Source organism: Fusarium falciforme, chromosome 5 (assembly GCF_026873545.1).
Source record: "Fusarium falciforme chromosome 5, complete sequence".
NCBI classification, from domain to species: domain Eukaryota; kingdom Fungi; phylum Ascomycota; class Sordariomycetes; order Hypocreales; family Nectriaceae; genus Fusarium; species Fusarium falciforme.
The window spans coordinates 2369765-2387081 of NC_070548.1; the positions used below are offsets into that span (position 1 = coordinate 2369765).

Below are 17317 nucleotides of genomic sequence, written 5' to 3' on the forward strand. Positions count from 1 at the left end.
TGGGAGGCATGGCGTTTGGAGTATACCATGGTGGGATATCCGGTCATAGACTACCTAGAGATCATCATGCATGTGTGGGCAGTATGTTACTTTGAGAACTCTTTATACATCTCTGTTGCTTTTCTTGCATGGCTTGCACTATATATGTCGTGTTATATGTATCCAACTTGCTTCTCTCATATACGCCCTTAGACCACGAGATGTTGAGTCGTTCTACGGGCTCTTACCGTTCTCAGACTTTAACTGCTCCACGCTCCATTTCGACAAGCCAGCCATCTCGTCAACCTCCAGGCTCTCCCCCATTCCCTCGCCCATGCTGAGCCTGCTGGCACCAATCTGGTGATCAATGCGCTGAGAGACAGGACCGCCCTCCCAGTGCCGAGCGTCGACGGGGAGAGGCTGCCACCATTCTCCCGTCCTCGCGTGCCATTGTGCGCTACACAACTCCCACAGGCGAGAGATGGCGCGCTTGTATGCGAAGCGCTCGTCTTCTCCGGTAAAAGCACTCGTGTTGCTGAAGTTGACGGGCTTCTTCTGCAACCCAAAGTCCGAGTCTTGGTCCGGGTCGTAGGATGATGTGCTCGATTTGGTATCGTAGTAAGCGACGTTGGGTCGGAAGGGAGACATCTGGTCCTGGTAGACTTCGGCAATGGTCTCAGAGTATAGATCATCAGGCTCATCAGAGTTCCCAGGTTTTCCAGATGCCGAGCTCTTCTTCTTGGGGAAGAATAGAGTGTCTGGTGGGTTCCGAGCCCTGATGATAAGCTTGCACCGAGCCTCGTACAAGGCATCTAAGAGTGTGATGAACCGCCTGGCTTCGTTCTTCTTCTCGTGTGTCAGAATCGGAACGTTGTCGATGATGAATGTGTGGTATGTGGAAGCCATTGTGATGTAGTCGGCAGGCCCAAAGGACTCAGCGAGCCTCTCGAAATCCCAGTATACATATCCATTGTAATGCTGGGGAGTCTTGATCTCTCTGCCGTACACGACCACGCTCGATGGCTCCCAGGGCAGTGGCTCAGGTCCAGACCACACAAGTGCTGCTTGTATCCGCTGCTGCCAAGAGCCATCTTCGTCAGTCGACAGGTAGTAGTTGACCGGTTTCTTGATGGCTTGGTCGGGCTTGTCTTGAACGACCTCCTCCACTGCCGCCACCTCACCCTCGATCACATCTCCGGCCAAAGTCACAGGCGCTTCGGTCTCCTCTCTTCTCCGCCAGTCTCGAGCCCCCTCCATCTGCCAAAAGTCACACCTGGCTTTCAATACCTCGAGGAAGTTGGCAAAGTCGCTGGTTGACCCGTACAGCTCGCCTCGGGCCCGGACCGAAGCCCCAAAGAACTTGCGAATGAGGCCCTTGGACGGGGCAGGCGTATAGTCAACACCAGTAGCGTTCTGAAGCTCTTCTGGCATACGGTTCGAAGATGCGATGAGGACGCCGCCCAACTGGAAAAATGCAATAAAGAGGTGGTTGAGAATCTTGCTGGCGGCCCTATCTGGGAGTTGGAACTCGTCGAGGAACAGGATGGGAGATTCGTCGACGAGTTTCTTGGCCACCCACAAGATAGAATAATCGCTCTCGCTATTTGTATTCCCGAAGTGTGATTTCCGATGGTGTTCGAGCTGCGAAATGATGTAGAGCATAAAGGTGTTGAAGTGCCATCTCCGCTTTCGCTCCGTGGGGAGGCCATCGGCAAGCAAGTCGAGAAGCATCGACTTTCCAGTGCCTACTTCGCCCGAAAGAAACAATCCCTTGGGAGAGTCAATCTCAATAGCAGTCTCATGGTTGGTGAGAACCCGAGTCAACGCCAGGCTCTCTCTCCCCTCTGGCGTTGCTAGGAGATGCTTGAAGAGCGGGTTGCGCCATATTGAGTGATTCCGGAGCGCGAGAATGTTGCCGTCGTCTTCATCTTGGGCATTTTCCGGCTCAGTGAGACGAGCCACCTCTCTTAGTCTCTGACGGTACTCAGCCTGAGGTGAGTAGTCCTTGATGCGGTGGTAGATCTTTTGTAAGTGCCAGGCGAGACGATGCTGAGCCGGGTCCGGGGCGTAGAGACCAGCCGCCACGCGAGTCTGATACTTGACCAGCGGATCAGTGATAACGACGGCGGTTGAGAAGCGCCTCATGTTTCAACGCCGGTTTTGTCAGAGGTGAGCTATTTGATCTGCGGTTTGCCTGGCCAAGGTAGACATGGCTTGGGGGTCCCGGAACCCCCTCCGAAAACGTGATCGGTTAGATCCGGATTGGGAAATCAGGAACAAGAGGGCGGTTAGTCAATTCAATTGGTGACGAGTCCAGGAGGAGAGTGGGCGTTGATCGGAGTTGTCGACTTGAAGTTGTGAGGCGAATGAAGTATCGAGCGTTGTAACTGGCTGATATCGTGAAATATAGGCCCGAGGTTATCAGATCTTGAATGCGGCGGCATACATCATAGATTGTGTCTAGGCCAAGGTCGGACAATTAATCCGAGGGTCCAAGGGACAGTCACAGGAATAGGTAGGTAATTCAGCCTGCCCTAGACATCAGTACAAATCTGAAAAGAAAGAAGTAGTCAAGCCAATGTCCAGCAAGAGTTGCCTCTCGATCTCAAGTGAATGCACTCGATGAATCAATCGCTGACGGCTTGTCGGTTCTGTCGCTGACTTGAGGTATCGATGAGCCGAAAGTACGCAGGGATCTGTCAACCAGAAGCCTTACCCAGCCTCAGCTCCGACTAAGGCAAGGTACCGCAAGCTCAGAGGTACCTCCGCACAGAGGCTCTTCACCACGCGATCTGAGGTGGGGCAGAGGCTGAAAGATACTGGCTCTGGTTGGTACGTGCGCGACTGAGCAACGGGAGCTTTCAAGGGGCTTCCAGGCATTGCCAGCTCAGCGCAGCATCTCTAGCACCTCCCCAGGAGGCACCCAAGACCACTTCCGGCCAATCAGAGCGCGCCAGACCTCACTGTAGCTAGGCGACCGCCCTGTCCTACCCCCGTACTGGGTTGCTATTCGATTGGCTCCTGGTGCACGCTTCGTCACTGCAGTGCCTTCTCAGGCTCATCCCAGTTTTCCATCGACTTTTTAGCTCCCCATCATTCAAAGTCACCGCTCACAACGATCACGGTCCTCGTCACGGTCATCCTTACGCGGCGAAATGCCTCTATGATCACGAGGCTGATTCCATCGCCATCTCCCTCGAAACGTCCCGCGCCGCACTCAACCGCGACATCCTCCTTTCACGACATCAATACTCACCTATAGACGAAGACCCTGTTCGCGATCCGCCCAAAATGTTTTCCCCGTCTGTCGCCGAAGGTGGCCCGGCGACGGCGACTCGTTCACGCCGCCGCCAGCGCCCCTTGAGCTCTGAGAATCTCGCACAGCAGCCAAAGGCGAAGCGACCGCGGATTCCGCTGACGGAGCAGACTTTTGTCAATCCTGACGTCCCGCAGCAGCAGCAGGAGATGATCGAGGTCAAGACCGACAAGGTCGCGACTCTGCCTACGAAAAACAACAACATCGAACCCGCTGAGAGCCTCAGCCCCGTCCTGCGCAAGGAATTGAATGTCCGTGCCAAAAAGGCCAAGCATGGCGACCGTGCTGCCAACAAAGGCGATGGCAGTCTTGTTTTGGTAAGGGCCAGACTATTGTTCTCTTGACGCCCCCAAGCTGATCATCCCGTCTAGACAAGTACAAATGCATATATAGTCAGCAAGCTTCCAGCTCTTCCTGATAAAACGCGCGGTGACTGGTCAGGTAGGTTTTTGCATCGCCAGCACCTTGCTCAAGTAATCTGCTCACTCTCGTCGTCATAGGAAACCAAACCGCCGACATCTTTTCCTCTGGATATGCCCTTAGCCTTTACCCTGCCCATGCCCTCGTTTGGCCCTACACCTCGACGTCGCAATCCCCCGAAACCTTTACATTTCAACTACCTTCAGCATCTAGACCGAACGATCCCCTTCCTGTAGGATGCCTGGTGTCACCCTCCGCCGCGTCGACGGAACCCGGCCTGGTCGTGGTCATGGCCGGGAGCGGCAAGGTCGTCTATTGGGAGTCCATCTCGAGCGCAGCTACCTTTGCCTTTATCAAGAAGGATCGTTCTGGTGTCGAGTACACAATTTCGGGAATGCAATCCGGAGAAACGGTCGTCGCCATTACCAACGCCGAATCCGCCGGCTTCATCCTTACCTTTAATTCTGGACGCCTCGCGTACATGAACGTGCGCGACAGCTATGGACGACCATCCATCTCGGTCCAGTTCTTGCGCAGCAGCCTCTCGCCCACGTCGAGTGGAATTTTTGGCAGCATCCGACATGCCTTTTCGCACCTGTCACTTAAGGGAGACATTGCGGCAGTCCGCGCCGACCGATCTGCGCGCATGGGCGAGAGGAATATTGTGGCGCTGACCGGAAAGGGACGTCTTCACGCCTGGAGAGTCCACCGAGGAGGACACAACGAAATCATCGGGGAGGCAGATGTACGCGAGAGCATTATCGATGCGCTCCACGAAACCGACCCCGCCTCTCGAGAGTTCCCTGAAGAGTCTTTCGAGGCGATTGACTGCACCTACATCCCGAAGGGTCTGGAGGCCAAGTATCATGACTTGAGCCGATTGAGCGAGGCCATGGCAACTGACGACACTTCGGTGCAACATCTTCTGATCCTCGTCAGCCTAACCCAACGAAGCACGGCCCGCTATGCCCTGGTTGAAGCTATTCTGACCCCTAGAGATTGCCAAATCGGCATGGTCCGTCCTATCACCTCCTACACTTCACCGATATCATTCTCCGACATCACACCTGCGACACGACCCCGTCTATATCTCCCTCGCCCGGCGCTGGTCGCCTTCGTTGTCTTTGACCGCGCAACCGTCATTGCATCCATCGCTATCCCACCACAATCCCCCGACTCCCAGCTTCAATCCGACAGCCACGTGCTCCCTGCATCCTTCGAAGACGTTGTCGACTTCCGCGAAGACGATGTACACGAAATCATTGGCTCTGGATTCGAGGAGATGGCTGCGGTGTCGAGCCACGACGACAACCGACTACATCGTCCCAAGACCAAGAACCCGGCTGTGGTTCTGATGGTTCGGGGCGCTGGTGTGGTTCGAATTGTGACGACTGATGTGGACAAGTTTGCTAGTGACCAGCCACCAAAGGTGTCAGCAAAGAGCAAGCTTGAGCAGGCAGTCTTCTTCGGCGTGAAGCAAGACAACCCTCTGATCTTCGACGGCCGACAGGAAATCAAGTTCTCCAACGAGGAGGTTGCCCAAGCTGCTCTTGAGATCAGCCACGAGATCCTGAGCTCAAGCACACCATTTATCTCAACCCTACCGGCTTCCCTGGAGGACAACCTACGCGCCAGATCGAATGCGCTCGAGAGGCTGATGTCTCAGCTCAGAATCTTTGGGGCAGACCTTGACCGTAAGACGCGATGGAATCTGCTCTACAATGCTGAGAAGATGCATGTGGCTATTCTGCTCTGGAAGCGTCACGAAGCTTTCACTGCAGCTCGTCCTCCACAAGACAAGAAGAGTCTCATCGGCTCGATAGTCGAGTTTATTCACCAGGACCAGAAGCACAACCCCGTTGCTAAGATTGGCGAGGTTGACCGAGTCCGCCACTGGTTCATCAACGATGTCTTCCGTCTCGAACTCTTTGTTGCTTGGGCATACGAGGTGATCAAGACCCTGTACAAGGACCACCTGCTCGACGATGCCAAGGTCAATGTCATGATTTACGAAGCTATCCAGGTCAACACCTGCACGCACGTCGCGGCTCTCGATTTCCGAAAGAACAACCTCAGTTTCTACGGACTAGGATTCGAAGAACTCCGCATGGGTATTCTACGCGACGGTTACGAGGATCTTCCTGAGCCTTGGACTGGCTGCCACTATGTCGCAAACAACCTCAAGCGCCTCGTTGATCTCTCGGACCAATGGGTTATGAAGCACCTGGGCGCAGACGAGTCTGCCAAGGGATCAAACCAGCCAGACCCCAAGATCATCGCCAAGATCTTTGAGGAACTCCCTACCGTCACCGATGGAATGCTCACCTCTGTGCTGGAATATGCCCGTTGGGCTTCGACAACTCCCGACCAGAAGACCATGTCCCAGCACTTCGTCAAGGTCTATCAGACAGACCGATTCGAAAAGCCCCTTGCCTTGGCGCGATCAGGAAAGTGGGAAGAGGGTGCGACTATCGCAGAGAAGCACGAATGCCTTCGCGCACTGTCGGTCATTCTGCTGGATCACATTCAAGAACTCGAAGCTCGACTCGCTGAGCCTGGAATTTCTTTGTTGGAAGCGCAAAACCTTAAGCGGCTTAGGGAGAGCAAGAAGGCCAAGCTGGAAAGCAGCTTTTCCAACTATGGCCAGGCATTTGCCTTCCCAGCGTACGAATTCCTTCTTCAGAAGCACGGTGTTGAGTCTGTTCTGGAGTTCGATCTGGATAAACTGGGCTTCAAGACACAGTTCCTCCGCAGCAAGCCAGAGCTGGCACGAATCTCATGGATCAATGACGTGACCCAGGAGCACGATGTTGGTCACGGCGCCGATACTCTTGTGGACCTGGCTCTCACCAAGGAGCAACAGGTGTGGAACAAGAAGATCGAGTTGAGTCTTGGAAAGCTGGCTCTTCTGGCCGAGATGGAACAGAAGGAGCTCAGCAACAACACCTTCAAGGTCAACTCTGACGAGGCGCGTGTTGACGAGAAGCTCAAGAAGGTTGACAAGGAGTTGATCGCTATCAAGATTCAGGATCAACTCTATAACCAGATTCTTCCCAGCACGTATGATGCCGTGGATGATGCTGCTGCCCTCAACTTTGCGATGGAGGTTCATAGCATGAACATTCCCCGCCGTCAGAAGGCACAGCATCAGATCTTTGAGGACGGCATCAAGCGCCTCCTCAAGCACGAGGCTCTGGATGCCATGACCCTCATCGACTTGCTCACCCTGGTCTCACTCAGGCCCGAGTCGCGAGAGGAGACTGCTCATCCGTTCTGGCTGGCCCTCAAGGTGGCTGAGAGCAGCTGCCACCGTGACGAGGTCAAGGAGGCCAAGAGGCTCATCTGGAGGCGGTTGTTTATCCGTGACGACTGGGCCAAGATCAATGATACCCAGCTAAAGGATGACCGCGAGGTGGTGGAGAGGCTAGCAGATACCGAGCTGTATGCCATGTTCGTGGACTGCATCAATTTCCGTAAGTCGAATACCTTGATTCTAGATATAGAATTGTTACTAACCTATACACAGAGGATGCACGAGAGCCCTTCCGGTCTCTGTCGCCCCAGGAGGCCCTGGGTTCCTTTACTGAGAACCTGGACCGCCGGTTCCGTGACTTTGATACTTCGTTCCGGGCGAAGCTGATTGATGCTATGAAGTATGAGGATAAGCTCCTTCATCAGTACATCGAGAAGAACAGGCTTAACGAATGGGCTCGCACCACCCTTGAGGCTGCCCGGGCCGAAGTCGACAGTAACATGGACGACGCAACCAAGAGTGCAGCCGCTCCTCTGGTTCTCGAGGGTGACTCCAAGGCTGGCTCTCTCTTTGAGAACGCTGGCAAGCCCAACGGACTGGCCGGAGGAACCTCCATCTTTGCCTAGACTCGACCTCAGAGAGGTGGCATTTCATTCCCTTGTCTCATTTTCTACAACTATTCACGGCGTGTACTATAAACCAACGGCGCCCACGAACCCGAGGCGGGCTGCCCACGACATCAGCACAACAGGCGTACACTCATATCACTTTCGGACCTACTCCTCCTGGACCTTGAACACAAGCTACAAGCAAACATACACGTGTGCAGAAAAAAAAAAGGGGTATTTTGGATTGGCGGGGAGAAACAAAGTGGTATGGTCTTTCTGCGTTCAGGGAGGGGGAAGGCATATGTCTTGTTAACTTTGATCCTTTTTTTTCTTCTTTCATGTTAAAGTCTTGCGGGAAGGGGGAGGTTGAATGGTAGCATCCATCGTTTTCTTTTTGATTTTGGGAATGGGGGGTAGGGGTTTACTGGCTTCACTCGCCTCCTTGGGGTGAGAAAGGAAAGCGGTTTTTCTCTCGCTGTGTTTATAATAAAAAGAGATTCACGCTGAGCATGCTGGCTGTTGGCATGCGGGTTCAACTATTTTATCCATTCCTTTGGTTTCAGTGATTGTTGTGGCATAGGACGGTTAGAGACTGAATTTGAACATCACGTGGAGACTCGATGGACAACATATTCAGTGACAGCACTTGATGCAATCTTGATCATTTCGGCATTATGTACATAACCCATACGCCACATCATAACCCCGGCACCCGATTCCATCTTGTATCGGGTCCGACATCACTCCTTTTGAACCCCCAGCCAAGACCATATCATGCGGGGAGGGAGGGAGGCAGCTCTGCAGGCGATGCCCAATCCAAAAACCCGAAATTCATACTCATCCTCATTCGGCCACAAACCGGAGCCAGCTCGGCCGGGGGAGACACAGAGATGGGCTCCAGCTACGCAGCCGCGATATAGCACCGCCAAGATTCGCACGTAGCCGTCCGCGCCCACAGGGCAGAGGACAGCCTGTCGAGCGCGGGTGGGGCAGAAAGGAAGGGAAACGAAGAAACGCGGGGCTGCTTAACCCTGCATCTTTCTTCGCTTGCCGACCTGGGCGGAGAAACCAGTCTTGATGGCAGTGACACTTCGTCGGGAACCGCAGTTGTTGCAGGTGATGAAGTACAGACGGTTCTCTCCCTTGTTGAGCTCTGTGTCGGGGGACTTGCAGGTCTTGCAAGTGACGTATTCGACTGGAGAGCATGTGAGCAATGGACCACAAAAGTGAGAAGGCTCATAGACTTACTGATGTATTTTCGGACAACGTTCTCAATCTGCTTCTGTTGGAAACGACCCTTGATAACCAGTCTTCGGCTACCGTCGACGGAACCGCTGGTACCCAACTCAGCAAACAGGTAGGCGGTGACGTGCTCCTCGGTTCGCTTCATGCGCTTGCAGATATCGGCAATGTTGGCAAAGACGGTTTTTCGGTTGCCTTCGCGCATGCACTGGGGAGGGGGGATCTTGTAGCTCTTGGTACCGCTGAGGGCGTGGTCGGGGTTCTTCTGGGCGAGCTGGCTGAAGAAGCGCTGGAGCAGCATGCTGTAGCCAATCGACTTGGTCTCGTCGTGGGCCCAGATGCCGGTGCCCTCGTTCATGTCACCCTCCTCCACCTCCTCGGTGGGCTCGTCGTCCTCCTTCTCGAGAGCCTCGAGCTGCTCGGTGAACTTGTCCTTCTCGACCTTGGAGCTCTTCTTCTTCTTCTTCTTCTTGAGGGTCAGGTCGAGACCGCCATCCTCGGCGGGGACGGCATCATCCTCGGCGGCGGGGGCGGCGTCGTCCTCGGCCTTGACCTTCTTCTTCTTCTTCTTCTTGAGCAGGGAGAGGTCGAGGCCACCGTCCTCGGCCGGGGGGAGCTCCTCGGCGGCTGGGGGTTGGGAATCAGTAAAGGATTCAAGGGCGGCAGAGAGCGGCGGCGTACGAGGCGTGTGGGACTGGGCCGTGTCCTTCGTTTCGTCGGTAGCGTTGACCATGGTCACTGAGCCGTCAGCGTCGACTACGACTTGTTCGTCGGTAAAGGCGACTGATTTGCGGGATTTGCGTTCGGGAAGAGCCTGTAAAGCAAGAGAAGGAGAATTCACGTTAGTATAGATCGCGGTGGAGGTGGAGAGTGGATGTGGTGAGGTTTGGTTGTGTCGTGGTGGAAGACAAAGGTTGGTGGGGAGTGGCGGTTTTGAAAATGTGACTCAGTGGAATCAAGTCATAAATGTCAATGTCAACCCGCCGGCTCTCCCCCCAGAAATTGGTGCAGAACAGTACGGAGGTACTTTCGCACTTGGTGTGTGCAGTTGCAGTGAGTGGGCAGCAAAACGCAGAGCGCAGTGACGGTGGGGTAAAGCTGATAGGGCGCTGGGTTTTTTTTTTGGAGGGGTAGAAAGCCCAGAGAGGACAGCCCTCGGGGCTTTGACTCGGGTGCTGGGGCTTGCATGGATGGAACTGGAAGGATATGGGGGTTGTAACTCACCACCTCGCCATCCATGGTTGCGTGAGCCTGCTGCGCGCTCCTGTGCTGCTTCTGCGGCTGGCGGCAGTTGTTCCGGATTTTTGGTTGTGGTTGTGGTTGCGGTTGTGGTGGTTGTCGCAGCCGGTCTTGTTCCTTTCTGGCCTGGCCTGGCCTGGTTCAGATCGTGGATTTGAGCGATTGTCACGAGTGTAGTCTGATCGCTGACTTGTTGCGCGCCGTCGCTGCCGTCGCTCAGAGCGTCTTGGGTGAAGCTTGTTGCGGGTTTATGAGTGCAAAGGGAAGTGAGTCGAACGTCATGGGCGGGCCGAGTGAGCCAGATATCTTAGTACCTATCTCCAGCGAGGCGCAAGCAGGTCGGCTGGCGATAGTGTCACGCGCTATGTCACGTGATATCGGACTTCGGAGCCAATCACCTCAGTGAGGTACTACTGGCAGCTCCTCCAGCTAGCTCCGGCCCCGATGCGACTCCGGCCGTTGACGACTCCTCGGCTGTGACACGGGCATCTCTTTGCGCAATACCTTCCAAGTTCTCGTTTCGTCGTGTTTCAAGCATTTCGGGACTCGTACCAGCTTTGTTTGAAACGGCACCCCCCGCAAAGTTGCTTCCCTGTAGCTTTGCTTGGCTCATGACCAAGGAGCTAGCAAGCTACCATCGTCCGAAGCAACCCGTGATCCGAAAGCCCGCCCACCCTCAACCATCGTAGCTCACCTCGACACGGCCTTGACATCTTCATTCCTTCGACCACAATCCTCCCTTGCGTCGATCTTCGGACATACTCGATACGATCTCTCCCTCATCTCGGACCACAACCGCCAACATGCCCTCCACCGAATCCCTCGTCGACCTCCATGATGCGTCCATCATGGAGGACAAGGATGATCTCGACTCTCTCCCATCTATATCCACAAGCGACATCTACTCTGACACATCCGACTCGGATGCTCAAGCAGAGTGGGAGCGCAGTCTTGAGCAGCTGCAACTCATCCTGACCATGCTGGTCGTCCCTTGGATGGGCAAGTACTTTGGCCGGAAGTTTGCATACTGGAGTAGGTCCCCGATGACTTCTACGACGCCGATGAATAAGATCACTAATGAAGTTCTTCCTAGGTTGGTCGCGATACATGGAGTGGGTGCACAATGTCGACATCCGATGGACAAATAAGAAGGCCTTCAAGGCGGCGGGAGTTGTTGAAACGGCGGCCACGTTATAGACGACATGAGACCTTAAAAGATGAGGGCCTGCGCTGGGCGGTTTCAAAGTAATTCTCGCCTTGTTTGGAACATGCATGGCTTCGACACGGTGTTTAGGTATTGGTTGATATGGGTGCGGTTTAACAAATAGATGATTCGGAACTCTACATCCGTTGACCATGGCATTGCACGAAGCTCAGGGAATGGTCAAGGGCTATCTATCATGGCCTTGATGCGGATATCAATACGGATGATGACATCCTATGCCGGATGGTGACACGTGAAAGCAGTCATGAAGTCAAATTTACTACATAATCATTACCCATCGTCCAACTCCTAGGCTGTGCATGCTTCTCTCCCGGCTTTTGTTACAAAAATTATCAACATGTAAAGATTCCTGCTATAATGAGGCACATCCAAAAGGCCTCGCTGCTTCTGGCATGCATGGCGCGATCCATCTCTCGTCCATCATGATGAGTGGTCCTGCTCATCTATCCTGTAGTGGGCGTACATGCCCGTTCCGAGCAACCCCGGACCAGTGTCGCCGAGTGCCTGCAGGCATGTCGCTCCCTAGCTAATTAAGCTGATCGATGATGGACGCGTCAAGCATCCATGCCCGCTAGAGAATGCGCATGTATGTTCTTGGCGGCGCATCACTGTATTGTTGTTTGGCTGGTGTTGAGCCATCCATGTTGTTGGCTTAGACACCGATCTGGGACATGCTTGGCCTTGAGCCACGGATGGAGCCATAGGTGTTGCGAACGTCCCTAACGGTGAGGAACAGGCTGCCACAGAAGGATCCGAAGAGGAACCACATGAAGACGGTGCTGGCCTGGAGCTCACGACAACGCTTCTCGTCGCTGCCAGAACCCCACGCGATCCAGTCGCCTGGCAAAGCCTTGGGGTTGATGTCTCCGCAGTCCACAACACGCAGTTTTGCTGCAAGAACAATGGCGGCAATAAACGTGAAGAGAACGACACTGCCGTCAAGGACCAGTTGTGCGACAGGCTTATCGAGGACCGAAGCAAAGAATGAGCCGAGTCCAATAATAGAGACAATCCAACAGACAGCAGCGACGAACATGACAAAGTTGACGGCGGCGGTCGCTGTGCCAGCGGCATCGATGTTGGATGCGATTACGTTGCCGGTCACAGCTGTCAGGAGGAGTGTTATAAGTAGCTCGAATCCGCGAAGGATCATCTTGACGAGGTTGTACCGCATGATGGGCAACGGCTAGCGGGTTCGCAAGCTATAAAGGGAGCTGACAAGATGGCAACGGCAGCACTGGGGCTGCCAGAGTTTAGGGGCTGCAGGAATTCGAAAGCGACGGGGTCACTTTGACGTGGTCGTTTCGGTGGTGTGTAGATGTGGTGGGCGAGCGATGACGTTGGTGAAGCTGGTGATGATCGACAGCAAGCTATAACAATTGACTGTGATGGAGGAGCTCCCGAGAAAAGATGACGATGTAGCTAGTGAGGCTGCGACTCGATTGAAGGATGAATGTGGAGATGGTTTAACGGGATGATGGGATTTGGGACTGGTAAATGACTTGTTGGCGATGGGATCGTGGTTGAGCGCCTGCGCATTGCCTGAGCAACCGTGGATAGCTTAAAATGGCAGTTGAGCCAGGGTCAGAAAGTGGAGGGGTTGATTAGACCCGCGACCACGACTACTCTTTTATAACGCCTGGCTTCGCTTTCCCTGCACTCATTAAAAAAGCCCCTCTCTGGAACTCTTTCGATCAGGCGCATTCTAAAACAGTCTTTGTTTCTCCATCTTGATTTTTTGTTCTGAAGAGAGGTTCCAGTTGACTCGGGATGGCCTCAGTTGTCTTGCGTGGCCAAACAGCACAAAGGCCGACCACAGGCCGCATGTCCGTTGACAAAAACAACAGGAGTGCTCCTCGGCAATGCAATGATAGGCTGCCGTTACTTGGTGAACGTCTATGCATGCTTCCCTCTCGTAACCGCGCGCGCATTCGCATTCGCCGCGCAAGCTGCTGAGCCATTGCCTGAGATTTGACATGAGTTGATGTGCCCATGTGCCCCTCCACACTCCTGCCCTCTCTGGATTGCGTTGGCAGGTGGACCAGCCAAACCCCGGGAATGACAATGACGGCGCTTGCTGAAGCCGCCCGCTCCTGCCCTGCACCGCACCAGCAACAAGGGTCCCGTCCCTCTGGGTTCCTCCTCCTCCGCCCGTACACAGAAGCCCCCTCCCCCTGCAAGTATGCCATCGATCCCGTGACCTCCTTCTCCATGGAACTTGAACCTTCATCCCAACAACTTGGCTACATTCCTCATCGTCCATCTTCTAGAGGGCTTCGCAAGGCTTGATCAAGCCTTGGTCAAGCATTCGCCAAATGCTCTCGCACGGCCGTCGCCGGCGCCCCGCCGTAAATCCACTGAATCGAATTGCTCCCTCCCCCGGAAGAGGCACCAAACTCGCCAACTGCCGTGCGCCATCCATCTCGCTGGGTTTCGTCGAGCCCACGGACAGCTTCTGCCCTGTGTAACCATACATACCTGCATACCTGCCTGTCTACTGTTCCTGCTGTCCTCAACTTTCTCTTCCAATCACCTTGTCGACATCTCCGCGGCTCCCAGCCCTAACAGGCGCCAGAAACTCTGGCCCTACCAGTGCCATGTCTCGACTCGGCCGGGTCGAGAATTGTCGTCAATGGAATGGGGTTGAAATGGCACAGCCCCAAGCCTCCCCCACCAATGAGGCCCTATGGCATCCAATTCTCACGATCCCGTGTCACATCGCAAACTCTCCCGGATCCCTGGTTCGCTTCTCACGTTAAACTTCCATGAGAGGAACGAATCCGTCTAGACGGAACTTGCCTCCCGCCCCGTCGGCTCCGGGTGTGTTGCGTGTGCTTGACACACGCAAGCCTCGCTCAACTCGAGAGTTTCCGTGTCATTGCCTGCAGCTGTCAAGTCAACAAGCTTCAGGGCATCCAGCGACGGTGCCGCACTTTCCAGGAGACTTTGGCTCTAACTTTCCCATCCCCAGCTGAAGGCGCCTGTCAAGATGATTAGGCTTTGGTGTATGTGCTGGATGGTTCGTCTGCCGGGTCGGCCGGAGCTCGCCCAGTCAACCTTATTGCTGTCCCCCAGCTCGGGTTGCGCCAGTCTCAAATTCCTGTCACGGCTGATTTGCCCCAGCTTGGCAGTCGAAACAACAGATCCCAAGGTCAAGCATTTGAAACCATGTGCCCGTCACTCGAGTCAGGAACGCTGCAACGAGTCCTTTGTGTCGTTGCCACAGGCCGCAATTCGACTCGGGGATCGACATCTTGATTGTGTCCCGTCTGCCGGGTCGTGATACCGATACTAGGCCGGGATCAAACTTGACCCCGAGAATGGGGATGCGGTGAAGGATTGCAAGAGACGGTTTCACAGAAATGTCGGTCTGCGAATTCTCATTGTGGCTAGACAAGGCAATGTCAGAAGACACGCCCAGCTCGATTTGGCAGAGACAATGACGGCTCCATGACTGACATGGGCAACGCCGGTGATCTGTCTGGGCGCCATGCCTTACCCACACCATCCTCGTCTCCTCTTTGAGATGCCGCATCCCACATCTCCAGAGGGTGCAGTGCTCACCGCTCCTGAGCCCCATTGGACATGATGACCCTTGTTGCAGCTGTCAGTGTCATCTCGTTCCCGCTCGAAATCGGAGTTGCTGGATAGATCCGCTGTCAGTGATGGACAGGGGTGTTGAAGAGCCTCATTAATTACAAGGGATGTAACGTCAATGTCGAAATGTCTTACAGAATCAACATCACGACAACTTCTTACATGATCAAACACTTCATAAACACCGACGTCACTCTTCACCGCTTCTCAACAAGACCCCAAGCGGGAACGCTTTCCACGTACCGAGCCACCGGCTCTTGCTCAAACTCTGTTCAAGGTCCCCTTTGCCAGGAAACCAATGGCTGTCGACAGAATCGCCAACACGAGGCAGTCCACCCCGTCGGGTCCTCGCTCCCAGAGAGTCGGAATATTCACGCTCATCTCCACCATGCTGGGCGCAAACCTAAGCTGTGAAGCCTTTTTAGCCAAGGTTACGCCCTTCCCTAACCCTCCGAGCCTCTTTTCCGCCCTGTTTGGTGCCTCGTATGCCATGTACCTGATACTTGGGCACTTCTCGGTGCACACCCTCTGCGCCAATCTCTCGGCGATCGACCCAACGACGCCGTGAACCGAACAATGTTTGTCTAGCGAAACGCTATTTGCCCACGCCCTTCTTCGCTTTCGCCTTCGCCTTTCGCCGTGCCCTTTTGGACAATGCTTCGGGAAGTGGCACCACCGGCCTTGCCTAATGAGGTGACTTACGATGCCTCATCCGGCAGTGTTCTAGAAGCCAACGACCTTCCACACCTGATTGCAAGATATTGCACGCCTCTCCACCTATTTGAGTTTCAACATGTTCAACTTACCGACTTTCTGGGCTACCCAAAAGAGTCACCGCCAGTTCAAGTTGGCACAGGGGTCCAAGAACCCGGTTCTGGATCGCGCAGAGAGGGTCCTGTGTCTGTTGGGAATGGCGTCACACTCAGGAAATCAGGAGAGATGGAGATCGAGGCCGTTCGCTGCCGTGTTTCATGTTGCAACGTCGCCGTAACGACGGCCTTACCAAGCCTCGGGGAAGACCAAAGCGCTTTAAGGCTGCTACAACAGGCAAGGCAACAGAGAAATGGCAGAGCTGGCGCTGCCCGTTTGGTCGACGGCATCATGAGACGTACCCAAAGAGGCAACCTCTCCCCATTTCCATGTGGAACACAAAGGGAGAGTCGACTCTAGGCCCGGCCAAACGGTCAATAATCGAACCCATCCCGTAACGCCTCTGCTGCTATTGTCGTTGATTCTAAACTTGGGGGCGTGCGGTGACCAAATCCCAAAGCCTTCCTGCATGAGCCCATCGTTTCAAAGTTTGGGCCAGTCTCTTGCCGCGGCAATCCAGGAACCTGCAATGCACGACGCCCCGTGATTGTCCAAAAGAGGAACCATTGACGGTGACCGTCATGATGAGCGAAACCCTGCCGCGACGCATGATGGCCCTTTTGGTCTTCGCTCCTCCCATGGCCTGGATATAAACTTTCAGGCGCAGGCGCCCTCAACGTCCTTTCTCCGACTCAAGGATGCTGTTTGGGCATTTGTGATAAGGGGCTGTCATCAAGCATTTGCATCAGCGGCTCGCCCACAAACTCTATCTGTTTCCCTTGCGTCCAAAACAGGGTCTCGAGAGGGGTGCTGGTCCAAGCACAACTCCCTATTCGGGGTGCTATTGCCGCATGATGCTGACACAAGGGCCGCGATTTGTGCAACATGAAGCTATGATGCGTCGCTCCCTCTGAACGAGGCCGTGACGGTGGCGGGACGTTATTGGAGACGGCGCTGTGTTTAACCAGTGCCTTCTGGCCAGTAGCAGCGGCGACTAGAGGAAGCTCCTAGTTGCCCTTCGAAAGGCTTGTCGACGCCTTGGCTGGCGATAGTCGAGGTAGTGCCTCGTCTAGGCTTCTGGCTGTCCTATTGCTGAGGGCAATGGGAAATGATCAACACTTGTGGAAGAGACCGAGCCGTCGGTTAGGTCAAAACACATACGAGGCACGCCGCACTCGATATCAAACGCTCTACCGGCATCCCATTCCTCTCGAGACCGTGCAGATCCCCCGCTATGATCACCGCGATTATTCCATAAGAGCATTACCCGTGGCGAAGCTATTGCCATGATATGCAGGCACATGTGACAGCTGTCTGCATCTGCCGCGATGTGCATCTGCGGTCATCTCGGGTCCGAGCTGCGAGTCTACAACGTTCCAGCCCGGTGCCATCGACCCTCCTTCAGCGGCTATCAGGCGCAAAAGCCCCGAGGGCTCCTGTAAGCGAGATGGGACGTCTGGAAAGCTTCGCAGACCAAATTGTTTGGCCGGTGCCGCTTTCTGTGTTCTGCTCAGAATCACCCGATTTTTCGGTGCCGTGGGTGTTCTAGACACGTTCCAAGACGTGACTTAGAGTTGGGCGGGCCCCGGGTCCCGTGATGAACGGGGGCGGCGCAACGGCGGGGCTGC

General features: G+C 54.6%; 5 protein-coding genes across 5 annotated transcripts; 2 read left to right on the forward strand and 3 right to left on the reverse strand.

Annotated features, from left to right (window-relative positions):
* Nucleotides 1-213: 213 nt before the first annotated feature.
* Nucleotides 214-2124, reverse strand: NCS54_00694500 (Hypothetical protein; the record flags this gene model as incomplete). The annotated part of the gene is made up of 1 exon (XM_053152386.1): nucleotides 214-2124. One exon carries the CDS (start codon nucleotides 2122-2124, stop codon nucleotides 214-216), a length of 1911 nt encoding a protein of 636 aa, XP_053008361.1.
* A 1146-nt stretch (nucleotides 2125-3270) lies between these two features.
* NCS54_00694600 (Hypothetical protein) lies at nucleotides 3271-7594 on the forward strand (the record flags this gene model as incomplete). Its single annotated transcript, XM_053152387.1, has 4 exons — nucleotides 3271-3612; nucleotides 3667-3736; nucleotides 3796-7188; nucleotides 7242-7594. 4 exons carry the CDS (start codon nucleotides 3271-3273, stop codon nucleotides 7592-7594), a joined length of 4158 nt encoding a protein of 1385 aa, XP_053008362.1.
* A 1007-nt stretch (nucleotides 7595-8601) lies between these two features.
* NCS54_00694700 (EIF2B-5 domain-containing protein) lies at nucleotides 8602-10057 on the reverse strand (the record flags this gene model as incomplete). The annotated part of the gene is made up of 4 exons (XM_053152388.1): nucleotides 8602-8771; nucleotides 8825-9445; nucleotides 9500-9632; nucleotides 10043-10057. 4 exons carry the CDS (start codon nucleotides 10055-10057, stop codon nucleotides 8602-8604), a joined length of 939 nt encoding a protein of 312 aa, XP_053008363.1.
* An 803-nt stretch (nucleotides 10058-10860) lies between these two features.
* On the forward strand, nucleotides 10861-11254 carry NCS54_00694800 (Hypothetical protein; the record flags this gene model as incomplete). Its single annotated transcript, XM_053152389.1, has 2 exons — nucleotides 10861-11089; nucleotides 11151-11254. 2 exons carry the CDS (start codon nucleotides 10861-10863, stop codon nucleotides 11252-11254), a joined length of 333 nt encoding a protein of 110 aa, XP_053008364.1.
* Nucleotides 11255-11934: 680 nt separating this feature from the next.
* Nucleotides 11935-12456, reverse strand: NCS54_00694900 (MARVEL domain-containing protein; the record flags this gene model as incomplete). Its single annotated transcript, XM_053152390.1, has 1 exon — nucleotides 11935-12456. One exon carries the CDS (start codon nucleotides 12454-12456, stop codon nucleotides 11935-11937), a length of 522 nt encoding a protein of 173 aa, XP_053008365.1.
* Nucleotides 12457-17317: the final 4861 nt, after the last annotated feature.